The following is a 14,026-nucleotide window of genomic DNA, read 5'->3' on the forward strand; positions in this document are numbered from 1 at the left end:
GGGTCAGCAGCAGGTAAACCCTCATCCCCTACTGTTGTTTATACTAAGGTGCCTAGTCACTGGCGTCCTGGCACTGTGAGGCAAGTGTGTGTGTGTGTGTGTTTGTGTGTTTGTGTGTTTGTATGCGCAGGAGTGCGAATGAGATAGGGTGGGAATGATGACAGATGGGAATGTCATCCACCCTCTTATCATTTACATGCCTCACCTACACCTCACCCTGACACACACACAGACACACACACAGCCATAAACACACTCACAAGGCCATTAAACCACAGTGTCATCCATGCTCATATTCACATACAAATAAAAAAAGCTTGCTGATAAATTCTTACTCTACTTGGAGTGATGAGTGAGTATTTTGTGGTGCACATTCTTGTCCATTTAAACAGTTTAAATGAATAAATCCACACACTGCTGTTAATCCAGCAATCATTTGCAATGATAGTAAGAGGCTAAATGAGTTTGTAACAACACAGGAACATTCTTGTTAGCTCTTTCCATCAGTCGGGGCTTTAAAGATAAGAGTTGGTTTAATGTAGATCAGCGTAATGTAAAGAAATATTTGTGCCAAAGTCAAGACATTCTTTGCTGCGCCCTGCATTACAGAAACAAATTCTGGGGTAGATTAAAAAGATTGCCCTTAATCTGGGACAACACCAGGTAACTTTCTAGTCTCTATGCAAAGTATAAAATGATTATGCGCACACACACACACACACGCACGCACGCACGCACGCACACACAACACACAACACACAACACACAACACACAACACACAACACTGTTTGTAGCCTTTGGGGTGATCTAAGCTGTTATGCTTCTGGGGGAGAAACAGCTGTTGACCAAACTGCACAGAGAGGCTCTGTTCTGTAGTAACAGTGGGAGCATGTGTACTCTTTAACACGTATTCTCATACTTGCATAGTAAATGCACACACATGCACACACTACCATGGGGTATGCATATACACTGAACATAACACTGCAGTAAGCAGAGTCTTGTACTGCTTTGTGCTTATTTCAGCAGCCCATTGGTGCAAAGAGGAATTCATTAAAAAGAAAAAAAAGTGAAGGGGAGCATCAGATAGGAGAACGCTGAGTGCTGCATTCCCCTGTTGTTATTATTGCCAAATCGAAGAGAGAAAGGCGGCTGGTAATAAAAGTCATTAAACGAAATAGAAAAAACGGCCTTTAATAGGACCTTGTCACTGTGGATTTAGTAGCCTTTCTATCGCCCCCTTCCCTCCGCTGCGTTCCCTGAGCTCACAGAGAGGAGAGGGGCAGAAGCTCTGTGGAAGAAGCACTGGATTCCTAGACAGAGTCAGCCAGCCGAGGAACTGTGCTGACGCACACCCAGCCGCCACAGTCTGGGACAGGAGACAAGTCAAGCTGGAATTGGGACTGGGGCAGACGTTAGAGAACTCATGCTGGAACTTTATTACTTTAACTGGTTTATTTTAACAAGGGCAATGCACGCTGATCTTGTACACACAGTGGCTCTGAAAACGTGCCAGTATTAGCATGCGGGGTAATTTTGAAGCAAGATGCTTGTGCAGCTTAGTAATAGGAGCGGGAAGTGTGGCAGACGCGAGGCGGCTGGGGCTGGAACTGGGGTGGTGATTTAAGAGGGGCAGTGAGGAAACAGCTATGTCTGCGATCAGGAATGGAACTGGGAGGGGAGGCTGGCTCCAGTCAGGTGGAAGAGCTGGAAAGCAAAATGCAGACGCTGGTACGAGCTTAAGATGGCAGAGGGACTGTCTAATGGTACGTATTGGTTTCAGTCTTGGAAACATGCAGAGCAGGACACAGTTATGGCTGGGTGTAGAGGACGGAACATGGCTGGCTAGGAGAGGTTATGGTCTGTGGTGGGAATAAGCTGTCTAGGGGCACATCTGGGTCTGGGAATGGGGCTGGTTAGAGTTTGGACCAGGGGCACGCACTGGGGCCGTCTGGAAACTTCTGGGAACATAACAGAGCCAGCAGAAGGGCCAGTGGTCATCCATCACTCCACGAGTACAGCACAGCAATTTTGGACTCTCCTTGAGGGGTCCCTTCCTCGAAGGAGCTACCCGGACTGGAAACTGGCCACTGACTGTCCTTAAGCGATTAAAAGGGGGAAGCTGAGCATGAGCTGAAACTCATTACGAGCTAAATAAGAGTAATCATCACACAACACTTCGTCACTATACATGGACGCCGCTCAACTTAACTGGAGATGGACAAAGTTGGAATGCACACCTGTTCAGGCCGTTTGACTGCAAACTCACAAATAGAGACTGGGCTACCCTGTTTCCATTACACAACAGCTGGAATGTTTCCCATCTCCTTTCCATTCAACAAACATAATGGGACAAAGTTCTGGAATCTGCCTCTATCAGATGCACACATTCAGAGGGAGCCCTTTTCCTTGAGACTACACATCTCTTCACATGGATGCAGTCGCTGCCCCTCTCTTTCTCGCTCTCTCTCTCCCTCCCTCTTGGACAGCCAGATGTTTACACTAGCTCCAGGCTCAGGCATGTTTCCATGACGATACAAGCCCAGGGTTAGTCACGAGACCAGGGTTTGATCTCAGGCACCGCATCCAAGATCACTGCTCCTTCGACGTCTTCACCTTCAAGCCGAGTCCACAAACAGAGCATTCAGGTTCAACGTTTTGTTTGAACTTCTCTTTTACTTGGTATCTAGAGAAGCCCTTAATTGGGGGGGGGGGGGGGGGGGGGGGGCAGTGTCTTTTTAAGTCCTGAGTCACAAGTACAACTTTACAAGATGCTGGTTTCACGCAGACTAACAGCCTAATCGGAAGTGCCCCGTCTCTCCCCTGGGACTTTGGTGGTGTAGGCATGTGGGCTTATTCTCCATGGGCATTGTAAAATGATAAAGGAACTCTCTAACCTAAGAGGAAAATAAAACCAGATCCACCCACATGAAAAGAAACAGCCCACACACAAACACAGAGAATCTGCCCTCACCCACCGAAAAAAAAAGAAAGCCCAGCTTGGCCTGATAGCGTCTCGCAGATGACATGCTCATGCAAGATTTATGTTTCGCATCTTAAATTCTGCACCTTCGTGGACAAAATGCCTGAAATGTCAATGTGGGTCCTCAAGAAGCCCTTTGTATGGCCCTTTGAATTCTTAGTTCAAAAAGAATGCAGTGTGTGTGTGGGTGTGTGTGTCTCTGTGTGTGTTTGGTAATAATGCCCACACATGCTCAGTGTTACTACACCTTTGAAAGTGGCACAGATTTCTGGCTTACTGTTTTGTCACACAGGCAGTAATGCAAATATTCTTTTGTCTTCTCTGCCTCTTTGTTCTCTGGGTGTTATCTGTGAGTCTGTGTGTGTTATTGTTGTAAATTATGCCAGTTAGTGCCACAATTCTGCGTGAATGCTAATCACATATGTGATTTAATCTTAATAAGAAATGATATACAGCTCCACAGCCCCTCGGGTTGCTGCACCTAAAGCGCACTTTTTAGGGGCTTAAACATTAAGTTTAGACGAGCCTGCGTTATGATTTTCACCATCTGCGTTACAAAGAGGAACAGGTTAAAAAAACAGGGAACCACCAGCCTGGTTGTTATTGCACCGTTTCATTGACATCATGATAAAAAAAAAGTGTTAGAGAGAGAGAGAGTAGATGACGCAGAAACCTAATTAAGATTCTCCAGAGCGTGAACAAATTAACCTGAGTTATGAGCATGCAGAAGCACAAGACCGACACACACACACACACACACACACACACACACACACACACACACACACACACACACACACACACACACACACACACACACACACACACACACACACACACACACACACACACACACACACACACACACACACACACACACACACACACACACACACACACACACACACACAATTCATCTCTGGAATAGGTGGAGCAGAAGAGGATGACATTCACACTCAAAAAGGCATGACCGCCATGGACATTCAGTGATATTTTGGGCAGTGGAAAGGCAAAATATTATAGGCTATCTAATCCAACAACACCACCATGGAAAATACACCAAAAATAGGCTACAGGATATGCATATCTACTTTCATGCTAGCTGAATTTAAAGCAGCCTCTGCAAAGTGTCCACCTCATCACTCAGATTTGGAGCAGCAGCATGATAAACTGACGTGTAGCTTCATGTGAAGAATTAGCCTAACAAGGGGATCGGGATAAACAGGCTGTAGCATGTAGCCCAGGCTAATGACATTGCAGAGAGCGACATATGCCAGGCATCAGTATGTCTCTCCTTAGGGACATGGGGCTTACGGTAACAAGATAGTAAGAGTGAGGTGGTGGTGTGTGTGTGGTGGTGGTGGTGGTGGGGGATAAGTATTTTTTTTCTTCTTCTTTAACTCCTCTGGCACAAAGCCCTGGAGGCAGACATGGGGGGTGGGAGCTGGAAACACACGGATTAGGGGTCAGGGGGAGGAGGAGCAGGACAGTGCATGTCATATGTGAATGAGTGAAGAGGGGATGAACTTGACCCAGACTGGAGGACTAAAACAGGAAGGAGGGTAATGAAGTGCAAACATGCTTTGTCATGCCATGTTAGAGCCATAGGATTAGAATTCTATAATTAGAGGACGGGGGCACCATAATGCTAGCCTTCGTTTCATCACGGTGAGTCTAAATTACACAAGGGGGGCTGGGGAACAGATGCTGAGACGTGAGCAGGCATCTTTGGAAGTTTCCTATAGCTGGAAAGGATGCTCGGCTACAGCACTGTGCCGTGATTGACAGGCTGAGGAAGAGTGAAACTTGGCAGACCATTGAGATTCATCGAGATTTCTTTAGATTTGTTAGCGGTCTGTTTTCCAAAGCAACATGCCTAGTATACGTAATTAGATAGCTGCCTTCTGTTACTACAGCTAGGACCTTTTCGTACCAGTTTTGGTTAGATATGTGGCTTGGTAGCTGGCAAATTCATCACCGGTCCGACGAGTGCAAGAGGGCCGGAGCTGGGCTGTTGCAACGCGAGGAGCAGCGGACTGCTAGATAACACTTGCATTCATATATGAATATTTATCTCAAATGCTGGCACTGGAACAGATGAGCTTGCATGGGAGAAAGAACAACCCATCCATCTCACTCTCTCCCCTTCTCTGCGTTCATTCTTTAGTTTCATGCATCCCCTTCTCTTGCAATCACCATTTCAATGCCTCGCTCCTCTTTTGCATTTTCCACCCACTTTTCCCCTCCAGGCTTCCCCTCTTTTTCTTGATATCACCCGATCTATTGCTCTTCCCCTTAAACGCCAACCCCCCTATCCGCTCTCCTCTGCCGCACTGATGTATGGAACGGGATGGAGGGGAAAAAGGGAAAAGCGTGTGATTAATGTCTTTGAGAAAAAGATAAATAATCACAGGAGACTGGGGGCTGGTAGTTGGCCTTAGGGGAGTAAATATGGAGAGTTTTATAGCTGCTCACTTGGGAGACAGGGAGGCAGAAGAGGAGATGAGAGGGGGAGGAGAGGAATACAGCGACAGCAGATCCATTCAAGTATATTAGCTTTTCCCCCATACACAATAACCTCCACATCTATTCTATCGCTCTACTGTCTTTCATCATCAACACTGAATCCCATCCCACTGACAGCACACACACAAGGAGCCACACAAAGCAACACACACGCTGTGCACAGACATACACACCCTCACAAGCACCATGCACTTTTTTTCCAGGCCAGACCCACTGTATGTGTTTGATGGGCCAATGCATGTGGTGTGTGATGTGGCTGACAGCCCCCTCCCATGCTACCCTGCTTTTAAGCCCTCGTCCTCCAGTGGCTGCCTGTCCCCTGGAGTAGATTGCATCTTTTATTTATCATTTTCTCCTCCTTGGCTTTATTTTACCCAGCTTACAAAAAAATAAAATCTTGGCTGAAAATTGTAATCAGCATAACATGCCCTCCTACTGCTGTGCACTCGCCTGTCATCCTCCACTCTCTGTGAGCATGCAGGACGAGACTGACAGCCCGTGCAGAGCAAGACACACACATGCACAAACAGACGCATGCACAATCCCCCCTCTGTGTTTATCAAACCCCCACACACACACACTGACTCTTTCTCTCTCACACACACAAACAAAACACATGCACAGCCACAGAAAAGGACCCCGTCACCCTCTTCGCCACTCTTTCTGACTATTTTCCAAAAGTGCACCCACACACTGTATATCCTTGCACTTCTTCACTTCACCCCGAGCTGAGTGTTCAGCTTCCTGAAGCCCCCAAAAGAGCGAGCACATAAATGAGCCTAATGCTGGGGAATCTGGTAAACAGGCCAGCGAGGGAGGGAGAGCTGCCTGCCTGTCTGCCTGCTCCATGGCTACTATTGTGCACTGCACATTCTCTGAGCCCACAAGAGCTGAAGCCATCTCCACACAGATTCTTTGGAGGGATAGTAAGCCAAGACTGGAGAGAGAGAGAGATAGAGAGAGGGGGAGCAGGGGAGAGCGTTAGAGAGGGCGAGGGAGGGAGGAAGATCATGCATAAAATCTTGTTTGCAGAATGCATTAAGATTCTGATGAACTGGGGAGGGTAATGGGATTAGAATCCTGAACCGTTTCCAAGGGTGGGGAGTCGGATTGACAGCTGAGTCTATTGCACTGACGAATGCAGTGAAATATTGTGGCTCAGGCAAAGGCAGTCGGCCAGGCAGAGAGGCAGGCAGGGGGCTGCTGAGCCTACAGCACCTCTGTTTACTCCCAGCTTTAACACAAATAATGCAGCTGAGAGGAGAGAGGGATAGGAAAAAAAATGAATATTTGCCTTTATCTGCTGCACATAGCTGGGGCTTTGACTGAATATTGGGAAGGCACAAGAAAAGCCCTCTGTCTGTCTCACAAAGGTGTTTGGCAAACAAAACAGAAGCGCTGTGGCTTTAAATCACCGTCCCTCCCACCCTGTCTAAATATCGTCTATTTAGCCAGCGGTGAAAAGATATAGGGGGCTTTTGTCTGCGCACCCTTCGGTGGGGGCACGGAGAGCTGGAAAGACACAAAAAAAAATAGGAACAAAGTGCTAAGCTTCCAATCGGGGTGGCTCTGGGCGATTCAATGCGCGCAGCTCAGTGGGCAAAAGCAGGGAGAAGTGGGCTACTATTACGGGCTCGTGTGGAAACGAGCTCCCCTCGCACGGCTGGCAGAGAGTGAAATACCCCGCATTGTTTATGATAGACGAGGCTACGGGAGGCGAACACAAGCCCCTTTCAAAAGTCCTGCCCGGCTCCATGGCGGAAAAAAGGGCCAACAGTGCGAGTTGGGCAGGTTGTTTTTGTTGGTTACACACTGTTACGGTATCGTTATAGTCCACTCACCGACTTGCAATACGTTGTCCACCCAGCCGCCCTCCAGCAGAGTGACACCCCGCAGGAAAGGCAGCTGGCTCTCGTCATTACTGTCCCCGCTAGTTCCACTTTCCTCTCCCCCGGCGTTGAAAGAGGAGTACATACAGATCTCCTTCTCGCTTCGCGGAAACGACCAATACACGATCCTCCGCTGGACGGGCTCCGGGATCCGCTCGAACCGCTCCTCCACCCGCTGGAACGGCCACTTCTCCGCGACTCGGCGCGCCGCGATGTCGAGCAGCGACTCGGGGTTGTGCGTTTTCCCGTTCCCCGACCCTCCCGGAGCGGACCCCGCGCCGCCACACAGGACTCCTCCAGCCCGCTGCCCCTGCCTGCACGCCGGGTTGTAGCCGGGCCGGCAGCAGAGCCGCTTGGCTGGGGGCTGCTGGACTCGCTCGGCCATGATCGCACCGCTTCCAACCTGAAGCGCAGTTCCTCTCCGATCATATAAACGGGATAAGGAAGAGAAAAGGGCAATCTCGCACCGATTGTTTGCCGTACATGGAGAGGCTGCCCTTATTTGGAAAGGTGGGCGGCGCATGCGAGTTCCGTGAAGTCCTTTGTGTTGTCAAAGTAACCGGGGTGGGCGGGATCCTGGAGAGCTGCCAGCGCACGAGTGGTGCTATAAAAGGAAGTGGAGGCGGAATTCCCGAACGTCGGCAAATCCTTTGTGAAGCCGTCAGGGAGCGCGAGGGCGGAGCCCCGGCGGCCGACGGCCTTTGATGTTCCCTTCTTATTTGAGTTTGAAGGCGGGGACTTAATCCAGGGGCGGCCCCGGAGTTTCCCACAGGGCTAAAAGGGGGCAAGAAAACTGACTTTTTTCCTTTGGTGCCTCTGCTACCACCCCGGGCCCTGGCTCCTGCAGTAACAACGTGATGGTTGTTTTCCAGGCCGGGTCCAGGGGACTCTCAGCTGTCAAAGGCAGAGAGGGCGTGGGAGGAGGGACATATCGATATGGAGCTGGACATGCTTGTCCTCTGCAGTCGCTAATCAGTCATTGTGGTCCAGCCGTAAGTCAGTAGCCAAAAGGCTTCCTACTATGCTGCAAACATAAGGACAAAAGCAAGACAGGCTTTCTCTTTGTCTCTCACATTCTGAATATTTATCTTTATTTTGAAGGGACAATCCACTTGTCACAGGTTTGATTAATTTTCACCACCGAAGTAGGCTGTTGTATCCACTAGGTTATGATGCGTCCTACATGTTGTGAGTTTGTATTAAACTCTTGGAAACTACTGAAACTTTTTTTTGTTTACAAAGTGGTCATTTGTTTTGTTTTATCAAATTTATTCTGTATATCATAAAGTTAATACACAGAAAATCGAACTAGTTGTAGTAGTGTTGCATCAAAGCCGATATGTCGAGCCACAGACGTCAATCACTGTCGTCAGTGGATCTGACAATTTTCTTTAACCTTCAATTGACTTTCCAGTGTGTGACATTTCAGCTCCACAGTAGGTTCACTGGTAGATTTCTTTGTGCCAGGAGAAATAATGAAACTGTCATGGGGCCTTGGTAAGAGGTTAATCCAGCAATCAGGATTATGTTGAATTGGGATATTAAAACTTTAAACAGAAAGCTTGCTACAGACCAGAGTTTGAATGGCGTGGGCATTTGCAAGTCTCTTTAAAGGCTGTGTTTGATCTGTGTTTTGGAGCTTGACCCATATTGACTTTAGATTCAGATCTACGGGCCTCAACTCCATTCTTTAATCGTGCAAGTCTCCCAACTTTGAGAGAGTACAACTCTGAATTGCTGGAGGACCCCTTTTAAGACGTCTGCATCTCATCATGCTCGCTGCACACATGCTCTTTACTCATTCTTATAGTTGAGGTCTACTCGCAGCAGAAAAAATCAAAATCAAAGGATATTGGTAATTCCTAAAGGACTGGCCAGACGAGCGGTTTTTCTTGTAATCATTATGATTCACACCACTAGTGGAGCTGGTTAACTATAAATTGTGGTGCAGTAATTTTATGGATGGGCCCCCCGCCCTCCTTGTCTGTTGATAATGTTAGTTCCGTAGCTGTATCATGAAAAGCACATGGGAGATGTTTGCCTTGAAGGTTTTCTGCCAGAAATCCTTTGCGCGTGGTTTATGTTGTGAAAGGGTGTATTTTAATCCAGACCATGCTCTTTTCCAAAAACCTCAACCAAATGCTTTTGTTGCCTAAACCTTACCAAGAAGTTTTTGTTGCCTAAAATTAACTAAACCGCGACTGAAAACCAAAGCTTCTGCCGGGAAGGATTTCTGGCAGGGAGCCCGAAAGGCAAACTTCTCCCCACAGCCCATGAAAAGGAGGCGTAGGATGGACTAGGGTGCGGCTGCGTTGCCCACCGTCTAGATTCTACCAGCCTGATGAGACATGTAGCAGAAGCTAATAATTATAATCGTATAACGAAAAAGCCACCAGATTGAGGATGTTTGTCTATAAGCGTTGACCAAAACTATGCTGGTGAACTAGAATGTGTGTTCGCAACGTGTCTGACTTCTGCGTGTGTTCCCAGCTGCCCCTGTCCTTCCTCTGTGAGTAGGTCTAAAAGGCTGGCCTTTGAACTGCTCTGAAAGTGATCCATGCCGTATGGACAGAGCAGATGTGGCCTAACCTGATTTGGTTTCAATACTTCCCCACAGGAAGTTCACAAAGCCAGCAGGTCCTCCTTTGTTATGTTAGTCATCTTTCTCAGAGGGGCCAGCGGAGCCTTTTGCTGTTCTTTCGCACACCGATCGTTTGCTTTATTCTTCAGACAGAACGGTTGTGCACACATGATTAGAAGTTTCAGCAACCCTGAGATGTGGTCTGATTCTTTATCCAATAACAAACTAGAAAATGTTGTGTTTTTTCAACAGAACCAACATTTGACTTTCCTCATGTCGACTTGGTTTTACAGTGGTCAACTTATTCATTTTCCTTCTATGGGCAAAGGCAAGGGTGTCCTATCCTCAAACCTTTACAGATAATCAGTGTTTCAATGTAACTGTCCGGTCCCTGGCCGGTCCATCTGTTGTTGCCAAAATGGATCAAGAGACTTCAAACACTTTGATTTCCTCACAAAGTCACAAAGTTTTATTTCTTAATTTTTTCACCCATTATAAATCAAAACAAAATGAAAAATGGATTCCACAATAATTCAGTGCCTTGAAATCTGTTTCTAAAATACTTATGTTTGTACCGATAAAGAGGTTATAGGGTTAATATTAAAAACAATTTAATAGTGTTACTGCCTTATCAATAGATTAGAGATATTTTAGGGATCATGTGAGCACAAAAATGACGCTCAAAGTCATGAATATATTTGCAAAGGATGACTACTATTTCAAAAAACGACAAGCCCCAGATTTACCGTATATATAATTTTGGTGTTCATAATTGTAACTATATTTAAAAAAAAAGTACAATACTAACTATGACAGGTCTTCCAACTTCAAGCTGGTCTTGTGGATAAATTCTGTGTTAAGATCTCGTTTTAAAGCCTGAACCGTTGTTTATATAGAGCTATTTGTTGTATAGCTGTGTTGCCATTTTACATGTGTGTCAAATAATGAACACACAAAAAACACATCCAGTTTCATCGTAGAAGTGCTGTAAGACTACAAATAACGTTTTTCATTTTCGACCAATCTGATCATTATTGTATTCGATGATAAATTCATTATTTAGAGAATAAATCTTCAAAGTGTCTATAATAACTGTCTGAAGCCAAGGTTAACTTATTAAACCCATTTTTTTCCATCCAGCGATCAAACATCGGCATTTTCTGTGATGTGATGTTAAACCAATCCAGTGTTTGATACTAGAGAACTACAATACCCGTCTTGTACCGAAAAGCCTCATATCCAATCAGGAGCGAGTAAGACTCAAAGGCCACACCCGTTTCAGTTCCCGGAACAGGGAGGAGGAGCTGAATCTGATCTTCGTGGATAGAACCGCTAATCACGACTCTTTGGTGAGTTAACTCCAGATTTATCGGTTTTTTACCAACTCTAACTGAACCGGAAACACTGATCCGTCGTTCTGTCGCGTTCACAATCGATATATTTGTGCTGTTTAGCCCGAGAGTCTGCGCCCCGGCTCCTCCGGCCCGTTATGGACGTGTAGCGGTTTAAACTAGCGGAGCTAACGCTGGTAGAAAGTGAGTTTATCCATAGGCTCAGAAATCTAGAGTCAATCCCAGTGGCAGGCAGAGAGAATGTGTCAACTAGACTGGTTTGTTTGAAACTGCAGTCAGGTTAAATGGTTTGTTGCGGTTAACCTGTGGATACGTGTCACATTAGCTAGCTAGTTAGCCAGTGGTCATTAGCCGGTTTATGAGGAACGAGCAGGAAATGTTTGCCCTTTTATTTAGATTAGTCATGTTAGTAAATATAAAGTTTCTATGTTAAGTGAACCAACTAAATAACCAGTAGTTATTAAGTGTTTATCAACCACCAGACTTGTCACCGTATGCAGTTCAAAAGTCTGAGACCACTTCCTTGTTGTCTCCAGAGTGAATCAACCTGTTATTAAATCAACATTTTCTCCAAATGTGATCTGAAATGTTCAAAATATCAAACCCACTAGTTTTATATTTAAAGCAGACAAATTGTCCCAATTCATTATCAGTTACACAACTCTTTGTTTCAGTGCCTCTCCTTATTTCCTTATAATCTAATATCTCCTCATAAATGGTTTAACCCAAAACAGGACAACCTTGTGAATATGCTATATAATACTATACATAGTAATGCTATTCCTTTTAATATTTCAGTGTGTTTAAGGTCATTGTCTGTATTGCTGTAAATTACTGAGCTGAAACGTTTTATAGGAATGTTTTTATTGCATCAGGGAGAGTATTAAAGTATTAAATCTGCTAGAATGTCCCTGAAACTGTTGTGTATCTGATGTATTACATTGTCTAATGTTATTTCTGTTTGTGCTCTCTCTTTTTCATTTATTGTTTAGTTATTGTAATGTCAGGATAAAGTGAAAAGCCAAATGGCAAAATGACAAGATTATAATATATAATGCATATGTATTGTCAGCGAGGAAGTTTAACATGTAATTGATCTACCTCAGATTTGTCAAATGTTTTACTTTTAAATTGTTTGTCTTTCTCTACCCACAGAGGAGTTTAAAATCATAACTTTAACTCAGGAGTATCGTAATAACTTTCAATATCAGCTGTTATGAACATTTTTATCTTGATGTATTTTCTGTCTACATCGTGCAGCCCTATTGTTGTCAAATTAGTTGGTTTAATTTCTCTTTATGAAACCATAGCCGAGTCTAAAACCCAAAGATAATCAATTTACACTGATGAAAGCAGAGAAGAGAAGCCAAGCTTCACATATGAGAAGCGTGAGTCAGCAAATGTTTGGCTTCCTTTAACAGATGACTCAAACAGTGACTCAGTGATCATTTCCAGACTTGGTCAATCAACTTGGCCACTCTTACAATCATTATTGAAAGAGTATCCTATGTTTAGTTATATTTACTATTTATTGACGCATCACGCAGCCCTGGTTATTCACTCCTTTCTCTTCTGGTACCCCCCCCAGGTCAGACTAATCCACACGTTCCCGAGCAGGATGATTGACGTTCGGGCATGGGCAGAGTACGTGGTGGAGTGGGCCGCCAAAGACCCCTATGGTTTCCTCACCACTGTCATACTGGCTCTCACCCCTCTCTTCATCGCCAGTGCACTGCTCTCCTGGAAACTGGCCAAGATGATTGAGGTGCGTGACCGGGACCAGAAGAAAAAGCAGAAACGTCAGGAAAACATAGCCAAGGCAACCAAGAGGACCAAGAAGGACTGAGTCTGCGAGGGTAGGATGGGGGCATAGAAGAAAACAAAAATAAGGAGGAGCACCCACCACGCTCACGGCCCTCCTTATTCCAAATGACATGGTGCCCTTCCTCGTCCCAGCCCTACCGTCAGCACAGGGCCACCACGCCTCATGTCCGGGGTAGGAGGAGGGACAGTGGCCCCACAGGCCTAATAGTGCTGAGACGGACAGTACTGCCTGGAGGAGGCTTGTCCCGGTGGGACTTAGGTCAGCAAGAGCGCAGTGGTTATCTGTATGATGTGTTTTATACAGAAATCCGCTGATAATATTGTGCAGCTGTTGCAACACCTTGCATTCCATTGTTGGCATCTCTGTTCTGCTGAATTGACAATGTAACGAGCAAACTGGAACATGTTCTCCACGTCACTCGCAAAGTATCCAAATTATAACTTTTTAATCAATAAAGTTTTCATGGTTGATAAGAAAATGTGCTTTTTTTGTGGAATTAAATCAAGCGATTTTAATTAAAACTTTTAAAAAAGTATTCAGCCCCTCGTTTTGTGTGACAATAAACCATATAGCATGCAGTCAGGATGTGATTTACTGACTGTCAGACACAACCAGGATTATTTAGACCAGGTTTTACTGTTAAGCAACAATAATCGTATCTTTATTCACTTTATATTCTCAACTATTTGCTATTTGATTTGAGTCGTCTTCCATTTATTAGTCTAAAAAATGGTTTTACATTCACTGCGACTCAGTGTTGTACAGTAATAAAACATTCAAAAGTCCAGTGGGATGAATAGTTTTTATAGGTACTGTAATCCTAAGCACTCGTGAGCCTTTAAAGAAGCTGTTAAAAGCGATAATTCTGA

The 14,026-nt window shown here is 45.3% G+C and overlaps 2 protein-coding genes across 4 annotated transcripts in view; one reads left to right on the forward strand and one right to left on the reverse strand.

Moving 5' to 3' along the window:
* Positions 1–7,820, reverse strand: part of LOC133942050 (zinc finger SWIM domain-containing protein 6) — a 44,958-nt gene extending 37,138 nt beyond the window's left edge. The window contains exon 1 of the mRNA XM_062381769.1: positions 7,352–7,820. Coding sequence (XP_062237753.1) covers positions 7,352–7,784 — 433 coding nt within the window. The 5' untranslated portion in view covers positions 7,785–7,820. The remainder of the gene's footprint in view (positions 1–7,351) is intronic.
* Positions 7,821–8,227: 407 nt separating this feature from the next.
* Positions 8,228–13,635, forward strand: smim15 (small integral membrane protein 15). 3 transcript variants are annotated; one of them, XM_062381774.1, is made up of 2 exons: positions 8,228–8,391; positions 12,921–13,635. In XM_062381774.1, the coding sequence occupies exons 1-2, from the start codon at positions 8,257–8,259 to the stop codon at positions 13,176–13,178; spliced, it is 393 nt and encodes a 130-aa protein (XP_062237758.1). In that variant the 5' UTR covers positions 8,228–8,256; the 3' UTR covers positions 13,179–13,635. The 3 variants fall into 3 exon arrangements, with proteins under 3 accessions (XP_062237758.1, XP_062237759.1, XP_062237760.1); XM_062381775.1 differs by lacking the exon at positions 8,228–8,391 and adding an exon at positions 11,176–11,329; XM_062381776.1 differs by lacking the exon at positions 8,228–8,391 and adding an exon at positions 11,369–11,515.
* Positions 13,636–14,026: the final 391 nt, after the last annotated feature.

The sequence above is a fragment of the Platichthys flesus genome, chromosome 3, assembly GCF_949316205.1.
Source record: "Platichthys flesus chromosome 3, fPlaFle2.1, whole genome shotgun sequence".
Classification (NCBI taxonomy): domain Eukaryota; kingdom Metazoa; phylum Chordata; class Actinopteri; order Pleuronectiformes; family Pleuronectidae; genus Platichthys; species Platichthys flesus.